At 41.3% G+C, this 20,718-nt stretch overlaps 1 protein-coding gene across 2 annotated transcripts in view; it reads right to left on the minus strand.

The window, feature by feature from the left end:
• Positions 1 to 515: 515 nt before the first annotated feature.
• LRRC8D (leucine rich repeat containing 8 VRAC subunit D) overlaps positions 516 to 20,718 on the minus strand; it is a 109,586-nt gene continuing 89,383 nt past the window's right edge. For both annotated transcript variants that reach the window (XM_023509795.1, XM_023509794.1), the window contains exon 3: positions 516 to 3,452. In XM_023509795.1, the coding sequence (XP_023365563.1) occupies positions 874 to 3,450 (2,577 nt within the window). In that variant the 5' untranslated portion in view covers positions 3,451 to 3,452 and the 3' untranslated portion in view covers positions 516 to 873. The remainder of the gene's footprint in view (positions 3,453 to 20,718) is intronic.

A 20,718-nucleotide genomic window follows, 5' to 3' on the forward strand; every position in this document is an offset into this window, starting at 1 on the left:
GTTACTGGGTTAATCAATAAATCATTAAAAGTTTTATTGTGGTTGTAATTAAATTTATTTTTAAAAAACCTTTTCTATTTATTGGCGACCCTATATCGTTAGTAGAAAACGGTGCCATTATAGTCAGAACTCGAAACTATAGGAGAAAAGAAAAACGGTTATTAAGGGATTTGTTAGTGTTTCTTATTATTTATTCTTTAACAAAAAACCAAACCAAACCAAGCAAAAAACCCCAACAAAACAATTCAGTCCCCCAACAATCCACATACCTTTACTGCATTCCAGGTCTTCAAAACTACAAATCTCTAACATGGGAGTCTCAGAAGCAGCAGTAGTGCCATTAAATATTATAAGTGCTTGTTTGAGGTGCTTTAAATTAAAACAGGAAAGAAATCAATATTTTAGCAAATTTAAATTTACAAATTTGGACCTGATATATCTGTCTTTAGTGGTCTGAGTTAAAGCAATATTGCACCAATTAAACAAAGTAAATAAAGACACCTCAAAAAAGGTGAAATAGTAAGAAAATGTCAATTTAATCATTTACTTTAGCAGGCAAGCAATTTGTAAACATTCAGTAGCGGCAGCATCCAAGTTACAAACAATTTAAAAAGAACCAAGATTAGTGATTATAATTTTTCCTTCCCTTTCCCCAAAAGAAAAAAAGAAAAAAGATTTGGAAATGAATGACTTAAAACCCTACGACCGTTGAACATTCAGTTATGTCTTCTATCAGCCTTCTATGCATCCTCTCTGTTTTATTTTAAAAGATGTATCTACTCCTAAAATGCATCATCTTGCAATAACTTGTATGTGAGCGTTTGCAATCTAGGAAGTTGTTCCTGCACATGGCTGTGCACCCATTATCTCAGTTTAAATCCCATTTGCAAAGGGAACATTTATGTCTTGGTTCAATGCTTCTTTGACTTCGAGTGGCAGGGTGTCAAAAAGGTGATCTTCCACAACAAGCCCGCTTTTCTTGAGCATCCGACACTGGCCCAGCTGGGCTGGCAGGCGGTCCAAGCAGTTCCCCTTCAGCTCCAGCTGAGTGAGCTGGGAGAGCTGACCGATCTTCTCTGGGAGGGAGGCGATGCAGTTTTGCCCCAGATTCAAAGTCCTCAACTTGACACATTTAAACAATTGTTTTGGCAGAATGTCCACTTTGTTCCCCGTGATATGCAAATGCTGCAGGTTCTGAAGCAATCCTATTTCTATTGGAATCAGGGAAATGTTGTTGTAGCTTACATCTAAGCATCTGAGTTTCTGTAAACTAAATACTGCCACCGGTAAGGATTCGAGCTTGTTGTTAGAGAAATAAAGTGACTCCAGATTTTTGACATGGGTGATGGAGGGAGGAATGGTGACAATTTTGTTATGCCATAATTTTAAACAAGTCAGTCGTTTCAAATGCTGGAAACTGATGATTTCCTCAATTGTGCGTATGTTATTGGACTTTAAATCGAGTTCCTGTAAATTAGAGAGGCTGAAAATAGCATGTGGAATTCTCTCTAGTTCACAGTTCTGGAGTTCCAGCTCGGCGACATTCATCATTTTCTTAAGGCTGTTCAGTACCAAGAGTTTAGTGCCGTCATTATGAATGACTAACTTTGTGAGATGTGGCGCCACATCTGTAATGTTGGAGGGAACTTTGGTCAAATTGCTCTTCACGTGGAGAATCTTAAGGTGCCGTAACTCTCGGAGAGATTCAAGTCCTATCATCTTATTGTTTTCAGAGTTCAAGTTGCCTATCAAGTACAACTCCCGAAGGTTTTTGAGCAAATACACCCAGGCAGGGATTTCAGCCACATCGGTGAACTTCACATGAAGGCATCTCAAGTGATCGCGAAGAAAGCTGAAAGCAGTCTGTTCAACTTTTGCAGGGCAGTGGCAGAGGTGGAGCTCTTGGAGATTCGTCATTTGAGAAATCTTAGCAGGAATTTTAGCTTCTGGAATCAGTTCAAGCTTCAACACATCCAAGTCTGTGAGGTCGAAGACGGCATCAGGCACTCCCGACAGCATGAACAGATGTAACTCTTGCTTGTCCTGGGCATTGCGTGAGACGTGCTGCCTGAGTTTTTCAAATGTCCACTCGTGGTTCAAACTAATTTCCCTAAGTTTATTTTCACTGACTTCTGACAAGAACACACCAAAACGCTTGGAATACAGCTGGTCGTACTGGTCTACCATGTGCAGAAGGAATGCAAAGTCGTTTTTGACATCTGGAATGTCGCTGAAACTGCTCTCTTCTCTGACCTTTTCAAAAGAATATTCCTTCAAAGGTATCCTGAATAACCAAAAGAGAGTATAGAGGCAGATAAAGCCATACACACAAATAATGGATATGTAACTGATGAGAAGCTTTTTCAGCATGTAAGCCATATTGTGGGTACACTCAAACACCTCATAACCAGTCAGATGCTCAACTTTCGGCTTGCAGACGTGCTCAAAGCTGATTGCATTGACAAAGTTCGCAGTATAGCAGAGAATAAAAATGAACTTGGCTGTTTTGATAACTGTTTGTACCACGTAGAGCTTATAGATCAAGTCACTGTCTTCCACATGGGCACGGAACTTCCTGACCTTCTCAAACAGGGCTTTGGCCTGTTCTCCGTCTTTTTTATCCAGGATGGTCATGCTGGGAACTTCGATCACGGGCTTCTCTGCTGAAAATTTGAAGCCAGTTTTATTGATCATCGGAGTACTGGCACTGGGGCTGCCTTCGTCACTGCTGGTGGACACATGCTTTGGTAGGGTTTGTGCACCTGTCATTCTCTGCTTGTTTTCCTCTGAGTCTTCACAGGCTGTCTCAGACAGCGCTTTTGTAGTCCAAGGGGATTCAAAGCACTTTCCCAATATTGAAACAAAATGTTCTACTTTTGAGCACGTTTTGGGATATTTGAACCAGAAATTGCTACTGACCATAAGAATAATAGTGTGTATGAGAGCAAGGTATGGGAAATATTTAGAATACCACGGTAGGGCCAGATGGTAACACATCTGATTAATAAATACATATTGCTGAAAATCCAAGTTTGTTTTCCGGCCTGTTGGATCTTTCTTCTCTTTCCTTGCCTCCTGATTTGGGACTGTGAAATCTGTACGAGGATATGTGGCTCTGAGAGGTATGTCAGGTGTCACAGCAGATGTGCCAAAGGAACTGTCACTCGTTGTCCGCCCATCTTGGTCTTGGCCAGTGGCTGCTTCTATCTTGGGGATGTCAGAGGTGACACCGGCATTTCCTGGTGGTGTATGTGCCTTTGAATTTACAGGAGATGGCAATACTGGCAAGCAGACCACCTGATCTTTGGTAAGTTGCATGGTTCCCGCAAAGATGGCGACCATCAGCATAACAACAGCCAGGTAATCCATAAACACATCCCACCATGGTTTCAGGATTCGGTAAGTTGGCTGAATGTCATTAAGTGATGCAACTTCTGCAAGGGTAAACATTCCTAGAAAACAAGAAAACAAAAGACAGTGTTACAGAGAAGCAAGTAGACACAGTAAATGAGAAAAATCCTTCTCCTGCTCCAAGTTACAGTTTTCTCATCTAGCTCTTTTTATTCAAGTTAATGGTCGTAGGAAACACATGAAAAGGAACAGGTATAAGAAAATTGGTCATTTGTTTCTAGTAGCTTTTCTTTCCTCAGTGCGAGAGAAGAGACAAAAAGTGAGCAAGAAATTATGTTCTAGGTAAGAAATAACCACAGCTTGCTCAAAGTCTATCGTGGGTACTTAACGACCTTGAAGGGTGACAGCAGAGTGGCCTTTGTTGTGCACCGGACTGATTTAAGGTTAAGACCAAAGTTCTGGGGTACAAGGATGGGTTGACTCCTATTTTGTATAAGCCCAAACTGAAGTGTCTGTGTATCCTGTGAAACTCTAGACAGCCTATTCCAGACTTTGTTCTACCACTTACTAATGGTGTGATTCTCTAAGCCTTGCATTTCCCATGTATACTGTAGGCATAATGATTGTAAGGCTCTTAGCACACTCTCTGGTCACAAGAATTTGTTAGCTGTTTGTACCAGTCACCTGTGATGGAAGTGTCCCATGGGCAATTGAAAATTAAGGGTCTATGACAGAGATGAATGTGGCTATAATACTTATAAATCTGAACACTAAACCTAGATTTAGGTTTTTGTAACAACTGGAAATATTTCAGGCAGCCTTTCTAAGTCTGGGTACTTTATCTGTAGGAACTAATACGATTTACACTCATTCATTTTATTCTAAGAGGGTGTCAAAATTGAGAACCAGGCAGATTGATCTACTCTAAAAATGACCCTAAAGTAACTTGCTTGAAGAAATTAGATCCGAAAGATCTTTGGTAGAGAATTTAAGTTTTCATTAGTATATCCATATATTCAAGAGGAGATAAAAGAAAAAGAATTGTAGCAAGTAATTTCTGGGCTGACAGGATACCTGTGGACTGAAGATCTGTAATACTAAACAAGCTATCTTGAAGGCAGATCTTTAGTGACTCCAGCCTTTAGAAATCACATGTACAATTCTTTTTTTTTTTTTGGGCCAAGGCTGGGTTTGAACCTGCCTCCGGCATATAGGGCCAGTGCTCTATCCTTTTGAGCCATAGGTGCCGCCGAACAATTCTTTTTTTTAATTTTTTTTTGAGACAAGAGTCTGACTATACCCTGGGTAGAGTGCTGAGGCCTTCACAGCTCATAGCAACCTCCAACTCTTGGGCTTAAGTGATTTTCTTGCCTCAGCCTCCTAAGTAGCTGGGACTACAGGTGCCACCACAACACCCAGCTTTTTAAAAAAACTGTTGTTGTTGCAGCTGTTTTAGCTGGCCCAGGCCAGGTTCAGACCTGCCAGCCTCAGTGCATGTGGCTGGCGCCCTACTGACTGAGCTATAAACGTCACCCACATAAACAATTCGTAACTAAAGATTTATTGGCTTAAAAAAAGATAATTAAGGGTCTAGAGTTTAAGAGGTATCTTAGTATAAGTACTTGAGATTTATCAATATATGTAGCTGAAACTCTGGCCTTTCATGCAGTGCCAATGGAAAGCATGCGAATTGAGAAGAGGGCCAATGACCTGCTTCTGAAATAATCAGTGATGGTGACGCTGTAGAAGTCAGGGCCAGTAAGACCTTGAACTCTACCAAAGCAGGAGACTCTAGAAGCAATGCAAGGAGCCCTAATGCCAGGACACTTGAAAATGTGGTCACCATTTACTACCAGTTGGCAACTTTATAGTACTGAAACTAATTTATTGAAATTATAAGTACAAGGACAATCATTCTGAAAGAACTAAGAGAAACCACAATGACTACAGTGGCAAATAATGGGAACAGGCTCCTATAATTGTGTACCTGAACCAAATGTTTATCTTTTGAATTAAACAAAATTACCACATTCTGTTCTCTTGAGAGGTTCTTGAGGTTTCAAAATTCATATATAAAATGACTTATTTATTTAAAAAACTAATAAAAAGCTCAGTGCCCGTAGCTCAGTGCTTAGGGTGCTGGTCATATTCACCAGGGCTGGTGGGTTCGAATCCAGCCCAGGCCTGTTAAACAACAATGACAACTGCAACAAAACAATAGCCAGGCATTGTGGCGGGCACCTGTAGTCCCAGCTACTTGGGAGGCTGAGGCAAGAGAATCGCTTAACCCCAAGAGTTGGAGGTTGCTGTGAGCTCTGATGCCATAGTACTCTACTGAGGGTGACACAGTGAGACTTTGTCTCCCCCCCAACAAAATAAATAAATAATAAAAAACTAATAAAAGACAAAATGGAGGCAAGGCAAGGACCCCCAAATTTTGAGAGTATGTTTAGTTTTTCAGACAAAGGGTAAAAGATAGATTTTTTTTTTTTTTATCTATTCATGTAAAAGTTGCCTGAAATACTGTGTTGAGAATTTTGGGCTGAGTCTGGCTTCAGTAGAAAACAGTGCTGTGACTGATGACTAGCATTTTTTCTTGGATGACGAGGAGAGAGGTGACACTATAGTCCTTTGATTCTGCGTACACACATGTGTGCTGTCTCTCTGTTTTAAATTAAGTTTCTCAAAACAAGGACCAGTTATTTTTTGTGAACCATTCCATATATATCCATTCCTATACAGAATAAGTACATAATATTTATTAATAAAATACAATAAAATTTTATTCAATTATAATAGCAACTCCTACATTTGTAGTTAGTTTTTAAGTGAACTATCTCTTAAGTAAACAGGTAGACACAAGCCTATTATAAATTGTTAGAAACTACATGCCCAGACTTCAGGGATTAAGTATGAAATGGCTAGTATCTAGTCTTTGTAAAAAAATTACCAACGAAATTAAATATTTGCACCCTAGTAGGGGAAGAGGAAGATTAACATCTCTGCATGAACCCCTTTTATTCTGAGCTCCTGTATCTTGTGTGGGTTTTGGTTTCATGATTGGCTTATGAATTTAAACAGGGAGAAAGGCTACAGAAATCACAGCACCCCAAACCAAATGAGAAATCGCTCAACCCCAGATCATCTCTACTCTTCAGTCCCTACCTAGAACCCACAAAACACAGCACTGAGCCACAGGTTACAGAATGACTCTTATTTCATGGACAGAGACTGGAGAATACACCTCATATAAGTTTATGTCTAGCCAAGGAAATATGGCCACACTCACAGACCATGGTCTTAAAAGGGCTATTTGCATGGGGAATAGAAAAAAAATAGGTTTTTCTGCACATAACATTCCCCCCTCCCTTTTTTTTTGAGACAGAGTCTCACTCTGTCATCCTGGGTAGAGTGCTATGGCATCATAGCTCACAGCAATCTCAAACTCCTGGGCTCCTGTCTTAGCCTCCTGAGTAGCTGGGGCTACAGACTCAGCTAGTTTTTTCCAACTTTTAGTAGAGACGGGATCTCCCTCTTGCTCAGGCTGGTCTTGAACTCCTGAGCTCAAGCAATCCACCCGCCTCAGCCTCCCCGATTGCTAGGATTATAGGTGAGAGCTACTGGGCCTGGCCATAATATATATTTCTCATCAGATTTTTCTTCACTCTTCAACCACAGTCACGCACTGCACAATAGCGTTGTTTCCGGTCCACACTGGACTGCACGCACACTGGTAGTCCTGGGAGATAGTAACGAAGCATGTACAGAAATCTGACATCCTGCACTAGATACCGGCATTGCAGATTAAGTAGGAGGAATGACTGATATTCACTAATGGTGCTAGGGCATTTGGTTTTCCATATGAAAAAAATATATAAATAAAAATATATACACCATCTACGTCTGTGTAAGCATCCTCTATGATGTTCCCCACAGTGATGAAATCATCAAATGAGGCATTTCTCAGAAGGCAACCCTGTGGTCAAGTGACACATAATGGTAGTTGCACTGGGTTCCAGAGAAGCCAGAATGTTTGGGTTGGAGGGTTGAGGGAATAGTGAGTTTTGAAAGTTACTATATACTAAGAACATGGGTTACTTGTCCCTTGTACTGTGGTTAATGACCTCCAATCCATCTTCCATTTCTATAGTTCTTTTGGCTAAAACTCCACTCCTCTCCTCTCCAGACTCCCTGGGCTCTATGTCCTAACTTTTTCCAGGATCCCTAAGAAACTATTCTCTCCCTTGTGTCCATCCCCTCGTACACTTTGTTTCTTCTGCTTTGAATACTTCCCAAACTTGCCCTTCACTGGCCTCTCTGGTCTCTGTGGCCCTTCCCAGAAAGCCTCCCCTGGTCCCCTTCTGGTGAGGTGCCTCTCCCACGGCTCTGACCCTCCACCCACCACAGCCTTCATCATACTGTGTTCACTTGTTAAATCTCCCGCTAGCTTATAACTCAGTGGGGACAGACACCACATCCATCTTCCTTCCTTGATTTATATGTCCCATGCCTGACACACAGTGGGTGCTCAATCAAAAAAATAATCTTTGAGATCTTGATCACCATCTTCAGCATCATAAAAATTCCTTTAGCCCATTTATTAACTGCATATGTATGGCACTGAGCAGAACAACCTTGTATTAAACTGAATGGCCACCACAAAGCAAACTGGACCTGTCTAAGAATAAAAACTCTAAACTAGATTTCAGCATAAAATAGAGGACCAAACAGCAGATAAATTGTGGGATCCCTGTAACCAGCCATATTTTGCAGCTGTCAAAGTTTCAATGGTGGTTTTCGGGCATTTTGTACTTGGAGGAGGCTTTGTTCCCAAGAGAGAAAAGGCTGATCATTTTCCCAGTGAAGAAAAAAGGAAAGAAAGTAGTAGCAGAGAGCACAGCAGTAGAGCAGGTAACTTCACACACAGCTCCCAGCTTGGGCCCCACACTCCCTGCAAGCAGAAGAGCACGCACCGACTCCAACCTCACACGAGCCCCTCTCCTCCAGTACATGGTCTACTCCACCCCCCACCAAGGGTTTTGTGCCCTCTCCCTTTCCTCCAGCCCTTCTTTTTCATTTCTGTTGAGCTCTTCTTTATTCCTTAAGTCCCAATTCAAGCACTATCTTTTCCTTCAAATTCCTATTATATTGTCTAATAACAATGTTTCTAATCCCAGTCTCTTCAACTAGATCTTTTTTTAAAAGTACATTTTATTTATTTTAGAGACAGAATCTCACTCTGTAACCCTGGGTAGAGTGCTGTGATATCAAAGCTCATGGCAAACTCAAACTCTTTGGCTCAAGCAATCCTCTTGCCTCAGCCTCCTGAATAACCAGGGCATCAGGCACCCACCTAGTTTCTCTATTTTTAGCAGAGATGAATCTTGCTCTTGTTCAGACTGGTCTCAAACTCCTGAGCTCAAGCAATCCACCTGCCTTGGCCTCCCAGAGTGCTAGGATTATGGGTGTGAGCCACCGCGCCTGGCCTCTTCAACTAGATCTTGATCTACTGGTGGGCAGAGAATAGGTCTTATTTCCCTTTGCATCCACCATCCCTACTCCCATCCCTAAAGAACACAGAAGGCATTTAGTGCCAGTAATAACAATGTTACTTGTCATTGCCCATTATACTTGTTGTTGCCAGTATACTGAGACTGCTCTAGGAGCTTTACATCTGATAGAATCCTCTTTTTTTTGGTACAGACTACATTCCTAAAAATTTTTAGTTTCAGATTTGGGGAAACCAAGGAAATGGTTCCATTTCTTTTCTTTTTTTTGTTTTTGAGACAGAGTCTCACTTTGTTGCCCTGGGTTGAGTGCCATGGCATTGTAGCTCACAGCAACCTCAAACTCTTGGCCTCATGTGATCCCCTTGCCTCAGCTTCCTAAGTAGTGGGGATTACAGGGCCTACCACAATGCCCAGCTATTTTTAGAGATAGGGTCTTACTCTTGCTCAGGCTGGTCTTGAACTCATGAGCTCAAACGATCCACCTGCCTGGGCCTCCCAGAGTGCTAGGATTACAGGCATGAGTCTTTGCATCTAGCCAAAGGGTTCCATTTCCATTTCCGTTTCCATTATAAAATCCCCCAGAATTCCCCAAATTAAAGACAAACAATAGTAAGTGTTGAGAGGATGCAGGAGCAATTGGACTCTTAAACACTGCTGGTGAGAGTGTAAATTTGTATAACTGTACTGGGAAATATTTGGTATTATCTACTAAAACTGAACATATGCAAACTCTGTAAAACAGCAGTTCCACTCTAAGTACATAATGGAGAGAAACATGTGTGTGCATTCATTAAAGAACGTATAAGAATGTTTGTAGCAGCATGACCTGTAACAGCCCTAAACTGGAAGCTGTCCAAAATGCTTATCAAGAGCAGAATGGAAAAATATAAAACATGGTATACTTTAAAAAATGGAATATTAAGCGGCAATAAGAATGATCTGCTGTGTGTTCAATTTGTAAAATGTGGTCTGTACACTGAGGCTGTGTCTTTTTTGGTATTCATGCTTTCATTTTAATAAAAAGTTTCAAAAAAAAAAAAAGGGTAAAAGAAACTACAGAAAAATAGCTACCCTGGGAATGTGCTGTGACAACAGTGAGGCTCTGCCTCTGCCCTGCCCCAAGGCACATCTAGGATGGCCGGGTCACAGGACAGCAAAGCCTGTCCCCTTCTCTGGTGGTCTCCCCTCGCCATCCATCTCTCTGGCCCAAGACAAGGAGTCCGCTCTCCCTGGGGTAACAGGACAGAAGGCACAGAGACAGGAGCATGAGATGTTCAAAAGCTCAGGCTGAAAAAAAGTTGAATGTACACAGATGGAACTCAAGTGGAAACACTGCCTGAATTTCACTTAACCTTCACGACATTACTCCAAGCTGCCAAAAGTGTTATTTACCCTTGGAACATGAGGAAAACAGATTCACAGAAGTTAAACTGTGGAAGTTAAATAGCTAGGAGTGAAGTCTGGATTTAAAATTCTATCTAAGGCCAAAACACATGTTCTTTCTGACAGATTACACTGCCTCCCCTCTGTATTTCTCACGTTCACTGTGCTTTACAGTTTGTAAACTGCTTTCCTATGTAAGAGCTCCACAGATTTGCACAATAATCAGTGATCTAGGCATTGCTATTGCCCAATAATAGAAGGAAACCTGACGCACAAAAAGATTAAATGACCTCCCTGAGTTAATTAAGTGAAAGAACTAATAGCACATGTCATCTCCAAATCTTTTTCTCTACTCCATGTCACCCAGTGGCTGTGTTTTTGGCTAAAGGTTGGCTGTTGAAGGAGACTTCTCACTGTTGTCCTTGGCTTTGAGGAGACAGAGCAATGAAATTATGTAATCGCTACCATCCCTAAGGCAATCTTTTGAGACACTCGTGGAGAATTTAAGAAAACCACGAAACCCATGCCAGGTACTATGGAAGGGGAGGCAGAAAAGTAACTTAGTCCTTGCTCTCAAGGAGCTCCCAGTCTAATGGTAAACTGATAAGAGGTGAGTGTGTACTTAACAGCACACTAAGAAAACTGCCCTGACCTGGTTAATACAGAGTATGGGACATACATGGACAGAGCAAGCCCTGGGCTGCTCTGCATGAGGACGTTGGGAGGACTCCCAGAGAGGTGGCTTTTAGGCTGAGATAGGAAGGAGAGGGGGTGGGGAAAGTGGTTAATGCAATTTTGGCTGAAGAAATAGCAAGTGCAAAGGCACATACATGAGAGAAATGATGTGACAAGAAGAATCTAATGCTATCCCAGTATTAGTCTGGTATACTCACTCTTGTACAGATACCACAGCTTGTAAGACAATGGATGGAAACCAAAGGATGGTAACTACAGTGGACATGCCCAGCCACAGAGCAGGAAACCCACACCTTCCTATAATGTCAGCTGCTGACTAGCTCTCACTCGGAGCATGGGACTTGGATTAATGTGTCTGTTGCCTTTTTTTTAACCACCAGATATGGGGATAATAAATTCGCACTTCCCAAAGGGGGGAGTTTAATTCCCATTAAGTGAATTAAAGGTACAACTTGTGCTTTGAAACAAAAGTTGCTTTTCATATGTTGAGTGTTTGCATGGGTGAATAATGTATATTATGATCCTCCAGTGACTTCCGAATGTAAAACTAATAAAAGAGGAGGTCTCTATCTGGCTTTCTGAATTTCAGACCTTGAGTTTGATTTCCTTAGTGACTTAAGGCTCAAAATGGCTCTATATGGTTATCAGTGAATTTGTTTTTGTTTTTTAATTTGAGGAAGGTACACTTAGTAAGTATTAACCAGGTTTATTCTTTGGTTTCTCCTTCATAGTTTGTCTCTTGCAAAAAAACTTAAAGAACTACATTATGAGGAAGTGGATTTCACATTCCAAAGCTTCTCTTTGTCGCTGCCACAGATGAAAATCAGCCTAACATTCTTGTAAGCAAATATTTCTCATGAAAGTCAAGGAAGCTTTTTGTAACTAGAACCGAAAGGGGGAAGTTATGGACTTTGATTAGATAAAATTGAATCAGAAAATAAGGCTCAATCCAATTTCTTTATGATTATGATTGTTTTCTTACCTGAATTTATAGTCAATAGAAATGAAGTAAAGCAATAATAAAAGCAATTTCAAAAATTAGAAGTTATGGGCAGCACCTGTGGCTCAAAGGTGTAGGGTGCTGGCCCCATATGCCAGAAGTGGTAGGTTCAAACCTAGCCCTGGCCAAAAATTACAAAAAAAAAATAAATAAATAAAAATAAAAATTAGAAGCTATGATGGTCAGATAATTCTGTGAATGTACTAAACGTCTTTTGAATTGTGTATAGTTTAAATGGGTGAATTCTATGATGGATGAATTTTATCTCAATGAAACCGCTCTAATGAAGAACCTAGGGGCTCAGTCTTTTGTCTATAACCATCCTTCAATAGAAGCAGAACAGAGAAAGATATGGTCATAGCCTGCTGTAATATTCACACTAGACTACATTCTATGCTCAAATATGTTTTGAAATGACGCTATGTTATTAATGTTAGATTGAACTGGTTCTGGAGAAAAATCTTTATCATTTTATTTGTCCTCTTTGAGTATCCATGCCTCTGCTTGAGAACAACTATGTCTCAGGGTCATATATTAGGAACACCAGGTCTGACCCACGGCCAGCCTTCGAAGATCAAAGATGATTGCTGAATCTGAACGCAAGAAGAGAAGAGTCACTGAGAACATCAAGCCTGTCTTAGCCTCTAACTGAAGATGATTAGACCAATTTCTTGAATTCTGAATTAGCATGTAGCACTACCTACACAGGGTAATTCTGAACTATTTAAATAAATGATGATACAAATTTGTTATCCCATTTCATTCTTTCCTTTAGAAACAATTAATTAAAATTACTTATATTAGGAAGTGGCAAATTATACTACAAAGAGCATAACTCTGATGTTCAAGAAATTGCATTCAAATTCTGCTCTTTGCTCATATTTATTACAAATGTGGGTAACTTAGTGTCTGTTGGAAAGCTTATTTATTTGTTTATTTTATTTATTTGAGACACATATCTCACTCTGTCAGCCTGGGTAGAGTGTGGTGGTAACACAGCTCATAGCAACCTCAAACTCTCGGGCTTGAGCAATTCTCTGGCCTCAGTCTCCCAAGTAGGTGGGACTCAGGTACCCATCACAATGCCCAGCTACTTTTTCTATTTTTAGTAGAGATGGAGTCTTGCTCTTGCCCAGGCTGGTCTCAAACTCCTGAGCTCAAGCAATCCACTGGCCTTGGCCTCCCAGAGTGCTAGGATTGAAGGTATGAGCCAAAATACCCAGATTGGAAAGAATTGCCTGAGCTCAGGAGTTTGAGACCGGATTGAGCTAGAGCGAGACCTCCACCTCTAAAAAAAAAAAAAAAGGACAACTTGAGCCCCCCAACTTAGAGGTTGCTGTGAGCTATGATGCTGCGGCATTCTATCAAGGGCAACAAAGTGAGACTCTGCCTTGATAAAAATAAATAAATAAATAGTTTAATGTATGAAGAAACAAATGGTCTGATGGATCTATTATTTAATTTTTCACACAGGTATGAATTCCCTACTCAATGGAATACCAGCTTTCATTTTCGTTCTGTAGGAAAAAATCAATTACAGCCTTCTTGGTCAAGCTGGGCAAATGGGAGAACAATCAAAAGACCAGTATAGGTCAAATTCTTAAATCCTTCATTGAAATACATCAAAGGACAACAATTTAAAGTTTATAAAGAGCTGAGAAGCTACACCATCACCACAATGACTCACCCTACACTCAATATACATATAGACACATAAGTGTAGACACACATGACTCACACACCACACTCGAATCAGGTAGTAAAAAGTCATAATTAAAGAAAATAACTGGGCGGTGCCTGTGGCTCAGTGAGTAGGGCGCCAGCCCCATATACTGAGGGTGGAGGGTTCAAACCTGGCCCTAGTCAAACTGCAACAACAAAAAATAGCCAGGCGTTGTGGCGAGCACCTGTAGTCTCAGCTAGTTGGGAGGCTGAGGCTAAGGCCAGGAAGTGGAGGTTGCTGTGAGCTGTGATGCCACAGCACTCTACCAAGGGCAACAAAGTGAGACTCTGTCTCTAAAAAAGAAAGAAAGAAAGAAAATAACAAATATTTCAGATGTAAAATAGGAAAGAAGGAATGATTTTACTTTTTCCCAACAGACTACCGTACCAGTATTATGTAAGTGTTAACAATTATGGATATTATGATTATGGAATGTACTCTACAAATATGACATAATTCACCAGTGTTGTTCCTTCTTTTTTTTTTTTTTGAGACAGAGCCTTAAGCTATCCCCTGGGTAGAGTGCCATGGCATCACAGCTCACAGCAACCTCCAACTCCTGGGCTCAAGCGAGTCTCCTGCCTCAGCCTCCCAAGTAGCTGGGACCACAGGCACCCGCCACAACGCCCGGCCATTTTTTGGTTGCAGCCATCATTGTTGTTTGGCGGGCCCGGGCTGAGGATTTGAACTCGCCACCTTAGGTGTACGTGGCTGGCGCCTTAACCGCTTGAGCCACAGGCGCCGAGCCTCTTCTTAAGAATGATATAAAATTATACCTCTCACCTAACACCATTTTTTTTTGGAGATCGAGTCTCACTATGTTGCCCTCAGTAGAGTGCTATGACATCACAGCTCACTGCAACCTCAAACTCTTGGGTGTAAGCAATTCTCTTACCTCAGCTTCCCAAATAGCTGGGACCACAAGCACCTGCTACAAAGCCTGGCTATTTTTTTGTTGCAGCTGTCATTGTTTGGCTGGCCTGGGTTGGGTTCAAACCCACCAGCCTTGGTGTATGTGGCCGGCACCTTAACCACTTAGCTACAGGCACTGAGCCCCAAATACCACTTCTTATACAACACCTACCAACACCAGATTTCACAATAGGCAAAATATACCCATTTTGGTAACCACCAAACACTTTTTATAAATCCATTTAACACCTGAAAGAAGAGCACTACAGAAAACAGTGAAACATAAAAAGAATTTTACACAAAGTATATGTTAGTATCTCTTTGGGGGTTTCTTCCTAGAGTACCACTATTCACGGAGAAAATTTGCTTCAAAGCTAAGGAACAGAACTCTCAAGCCATGTTAACAGACCTAAGGCAAAATATCTTAGAAATTAACACCAAAAAAGGTGCTAAAATGTTACTGTGAATTTTCTTGCTTTTTCTTCTAGCTCTCAATTCTAAATGTCAAGGTCCACGTTTGAGAGCTTACAAATGAAATCTTATTTATGGAACAATACAAAAAAGGCTCTAAATCAATGGCTTCTATATTTATTGCAAACTACTCCAGTTTCTTCTGCAAGTTATCACTAGAATTCTCTTAATTATGAACTCAGGCCAAGAGAATTTCACAAAAACTTTAGTACCTATAGGTCCCCCTTAGTCTGCTTTCTATTAGAAACTTTAACAAATATTTGCAGAGTATTTGTAATATGCAGGTCTGGGGGATTAAAAGAAGGAATATTTTTTAAAAAATTAGAAGCTGCTCTTACTGAGAAAGCAACCTAGAGGAAGCAGAAAAAAAGTAGAGGATAATGACAGCAGTCTGATCAACAGCCTCTAGGAGTCCAGCAGCTAATGGACATTAAACAAGGGCTCCAGAAAAAGCCCCCCTGTGCTATGAGTAAAGCATCTGCTTCAACCTTCATGATCTTAACTAACTTCATCCTGTTTATGAAGCAGCCAGTAGGATTTCTAAGAAAAGCTTGGCTTACAATTTTAAATCCTCTACTACTTTCCACCTATAAGATGGACATTAGATAAGAAATTGGTCATTTGCCTTTTAAGTTTGTTAACTTTCTGTATAGTATGCCCGAAATTAGTTTTTAAAAAGTGAACCAGAATGGAATTCTCTTGCACCATAAACAGCTTTCCATGGACTCAGGAAGTTTGTGACACTGTCTTACGGTTGTTTTAGGGACAGAAAGCCCCTTTGATCATAAATAAGCCCACGGATATCTGCTCTGTATACAAACAGAAGAGAAACTGCCAATCCTTATTCCTGGTTTAGTACAGATCAATGGAAAGCACCCCAGTACCTTGGCCTAGGGCTTATCTTACTAACACCCTTAAAGTTAATATGAGAGAAAGAAACTCAGCTACTGATACGAATTCCAATCCTTTCATAGGCAGCTTATTTAGTTAAAAAGGCTATTGGCATTTTATTAGAAGATTCTACTCATTAGGACTAAAAATGGATATAAAGTCAGATAATAGTTGTTCCAGACACTGGCAGAACTGTCAGTTCTGTCTGTCTCTCTCCCTCTGTGGATCTGAATTCCTCCCCCTAAGGAGAGAAGAGTTTTGTTTTGCTTTTTGCAGTTTTTGGCCAGGGCTGGGTTTGAACCTGCCACCTCCAGCATATGGGGCCGGGGCCCTACTCCTTTGAGCCACAGGTGCCACCCTGTTTTGTTTGACGGAATCTCAAGTTGTTGCCCTGGGTAGAGTGCCATGGCGTCATGGCTCACAGCAACCTCCAGCTCTTGGGCTCAAGCGATCTTTGTACCTCAGTTTTTTATACTTTTAGTAGAGAAGGAGGTGGGAGGTGGGAGGTGGGAGAGGGCACGGGGAGGAGCATCTCGCTCTTGAGCTCAAGCAATCTCCCTGCCTTAGCTCCCACAGTGCTAGGATTATAGGCATGAGTCACCGGCCCAGCCTCTAGGAGAGGAGAGTTTTTTTGTTGTTTTATTTGCACTACCCTCAGGGATAGGCACCTGAGAAAGGTCTGTTAACAGAATTAATCCTATCAGGGCTGGGGAACATCTGATTTCAAGATGTTCTTTTTTAAATACCAAAGGAGGCAAGAAAAGCTTCATCTCTCTCCACTGCACCCCTTTTAATAAAACAATCTGTTCTGTAAAATTTGGATTCAGTCAAAAGGCTAAACTTAAAAACAGAGTAGGTCACAAGTTTCCTTAAGGCCACAGGTTCCCCATCCCTTATTGGGGAGCACTCAGAGGGTGCTGACCCAGAGCCAAATGCTGTCAGTGAGCTCACTATTAATTATGCCAAAGTCAAAATGATCAGCTTTGATAGGCATTTTCCAATGTCCAGACAGACACCATTATTATAACTCTTTTTAACAGGTTGTTAACTTATTAACATCTTATTCCAATAGACCAGTGATTTTCAAGAGCTTCGCTGCAAAAATTTTAAGAACATTAATTAGATTATTTTCAAAAGAAGTTCAAAGCACAGTAAATACATTCGTTTTTTTGAACAACATAATTCAAGTGTGCCATGGAAGTTTAACTACAAGTTCAAGTATGCCCAGAGATTAAAAAAAAAGAAAAAAAAAGTTGAAAAACACTGCAATAGACCATCTGCATGCAGTTCAACTGGTAATTAAGCATTCTATAGGGAAATCAAGGCAAAGGTAATCTTGGGCATATGCTCACTAAGACGTAAAAACAAGATCTGATTCCTGAAGGAGGGAACCAGTGTGATCACACCATAAAGCAGTGTGATCTCTGAAGCAGAAGTTAATAAGCACCATCTTGGCATATAACCAGATGATATGAAAGGTCAAGGAAAAAGAAGTTCCAGAGAGGGAGGCTCCTTGAGAAAATGAAGGTTCCAGAACCTTCTCTGTATCCTGCATGGGTTTTGCTGGCCATCTGCAGGGGCAATGGAGGTAGAGATTCTGACTGAAGGTAGGCAATCCTTGAGTTAGTGGTGTCTGCCATATCTGACTCCTAAAGCAGAATTTCAAGTCCCCGTGTTGGGCAAATGCCCAGCACACAGTAAACATTCAATAAAAGTTAGGTGCTATAATTTACTGTGTTTTAAATAAAGAACTCTTAAAAAAAATCATTTTCACCACCTGCTACTATGAGAAGTTTTTCTTTCATGAGAACTGGTACAGAGCCATAGAACACAGATGTTCTCCATCTGGCTTTGACTTTCAAGAAATTTAGCCAGATTTTATACAGACGTTATGGACACTAACCCTTAGTCTAAATCTTCATTTAATGATTCATTTATCCCTTCATCCGAGAAATGTCCACTCAAGTACGAACACTATGCGGATTCCTAGAGAAAACGTGGTGAGTAAATTCAGACATATTTCCTCACTCACACAGTGCATACTCTAGGGCAGTGGTTCTCAACCTTCCTAATGCCACGGCCTTTAATACAGTTCCTGTGGGTTGTGACCCACAGGTTGAGAACCGCTACTCTAGGGGAAAGAAATACTCAGTTAGATATTACAGACTAAATCAGCAACTGAAGAGCTAAGCGGAACAGGCAGAGGCAAGTTCACTGCGCAGTGAAGGTAACTTAAGTGTCAGGACCCACCCCCCCCACCCCCCCCTTGCACAGGGCCCTGCACCTTCTTTGTTTCTCTAATTTTCTGTTCTCTTTCTTAAAGAGAGCTCCCCAAGTGCACAAATTTCAGATCTCAGAAAGCCTGGACCTTCTGCTGGTTGCTGCACGGCATTATGGAAGTACGTAATTGGAGGGTTTCCTCCAACTGGCAAAATGAGGGAAGAATTTCCTGAGAAAGTTATGATGGATGTGAGGTAATGAAGAATCAGTGAAGGGGGTGGCACCCATGGCTCAGTAAGTAGGGCACCAGCCCCATGTAGCAAGGGTGGCGAGTTCAACCGGCCCTGGCCAAACTGCAACAACAACAAAAAAATAGTTGGGCATTGTGGTGGGTGCCTGTAGTCCCAGCTACTCGGGAGGATGAGGCAAGAGAATAGCTTAAGCCCAAAAATTGGAAGTTGCTGTGAGCTGTGATGCCACAGCACTCTACCAAGGGTGACATAGTGAGACTCTGTCTCTGAAAAAAAAAAAAATGAGCACAGGTGTATGCCAGCCCAGATGTGGAAAGGCCCTGTGAAGAGAGGGAGCAAAGAATACCTGAGGAATGGGAAGGAAGTTTCTGACACAGGCCCTAGAAACTTAGTTGGTATCATCAAACTAAGGGCAGTGGGAAGGCAGTGATGTGTTTTAGCTGGAGATGAGAGGTGGATGAAAATCTGATTGTGTCATTTATTTATCTGTATACTTATTTCTGCAGCTGTGGATTTATCTATTGATTGATCGATTGGTAGACATGGGGTCTTGCCATGCTACCCAGGCTTGTTCTGAACTCCTGGCTTCCAGAAATCCTCTCTCTTCACAATCCCTAAGTGCTGGGATGACAGGCCTAGGCCACCACACCAGGCCTAGAATTGTGTCTTTTAAAAGATTACTCTGGGCCTACCATACAGGTTAGTGAGGGAAGATGTGAGACCAGGAAGAAATCTATTACATGACTCTAGGAAAAGGACATATGTAGTTAAAACTAGATTGTGAGACAGAAAAGGGAGTAAAATGCACAGATTTATGAATTAGGCCATCCTATAAATAACAACAGGCCTTGACAGTGAATTGCATGGCAGAGGTGAGAGAAAAAAGGTGTCAAGGATGACTCTCGCCCAGATTCCTTAATAATTCTCCATTCCATTGTTATACTCCTTGTTCTTTTACTCTAATTTGCATAATTTTATTGTAATTGAATCTTTTTTTAATAAGACCTTTGAATCCTTTGAAAAGCAGGCAGATTTTATACATAATAAATAAACAGGCCCAGCTCCCGTAGCACAGTGGTTACGGTGCCAGCCACATACACTGAGAGTGGTGGGTTCAAACCCAACCCAGGTTAACTAAACAACTGCAACAAAAAAGTAGCCAGGTGCTGTGGTGGGCGCCTGCAGTCCCAGCTACTTGGGAGGCTGAGGCAAGAAAATAGCTTAGGTGCAAGAGTTTGAGGTTGCTGTGAGCTGTGACAACACAGCACTCTACAGAGGGCTGCAAAGTGAGACTCTGTCTCAAAAAAAAAGAAAAAGAAAAAGAAAAAGAAATAAACAGGTTCAGCACCCGTAGCTCAGTGAGTAAGGTACTGGCCACATACAAAGAGGCTGGTGGGTTCAAATAACAATGACAACTACAAAAATAAATAAATAAATAAAATAGCCGGGTGTTGTGGCAGGTAGCTATAGTCCCAGACACTTGGGAGACTGAGGAAAGAGAATTGCTTAAGTCCCAAGAGTTTGAGGTTGCTGTGAGCTGTGATGTTACAGTGCTCTACTGAGGGTGACACAATGAGATTCTCTCAAAATAAATTAAAAAATAAATAAAATAAACAGAAGGCCAGGTGTGGTGACTCACACCTGTAATCCTAGCACTCTGGGAGGCCGAGGTGGGTGGATTGCCTAAGCTCAGGAGTTCAGACCAGCCTGAGCAAGAGTGAGACCCCATCTCTACCAAAATTAGAAAAACTAGCTGGGCGTTGTAGCAGGTGTCTGTAGATCCAACTACTCAGGAGGCTGAGACAAGAGGATCACTTGAACCCTACAGTTTGAGGCAGCTGTGAAATATGCCACATCACTCTGCCTAGGGTGACTGAGACTTTGTCTCTCTCTCTCTCACACACACAAGAAATATAAGCTCTCACATGTTTGGGCAAGAAACATGAAATCTCTTAGCTTGGCTGGAAAAATATACTTTAGTGTTATCAATGTACAAGTCATTAATAATAGTCTTTTGCAAAACTTCTGGGGCAAAGCACAATTTTAAAACCGAGAGCAGTTAATTTTGTCTTCACTTATAGTTAGAGAACCATAATGAACGCACTGTCCAAAGCTGAGTGCAGTGCTGTCCAGGGAGCTGGCTTACCATACCTCATGCATCTTACTGGCGCAGCTGGTGATTACTCATGCTAAGAGAGTCTGGTTAGTGGCATAAAATAGAAACTAATAAAAAATTAAAACACAAAAAAACTTTCATTATTCCTTTTAGGGAGATAGGCAAAGCCAGTACAGTTTCATTCTCAACTCCAT

Source organism: Otolemur garnettii, unplaced genomic scaffold, assembly GCF_000181295.1.
Source record: "Otolemur garnettii isolate 467f Iridium unplaced genomic scaffold, OtoGar3 scaffold00010, whole genome shotgun sequence".
Lineage (NCBI taxonomy): Eukaryota > Metazoa > Chordata > Mammalia > Primates > Galagidae > Otolemur > Otolemur garnettii.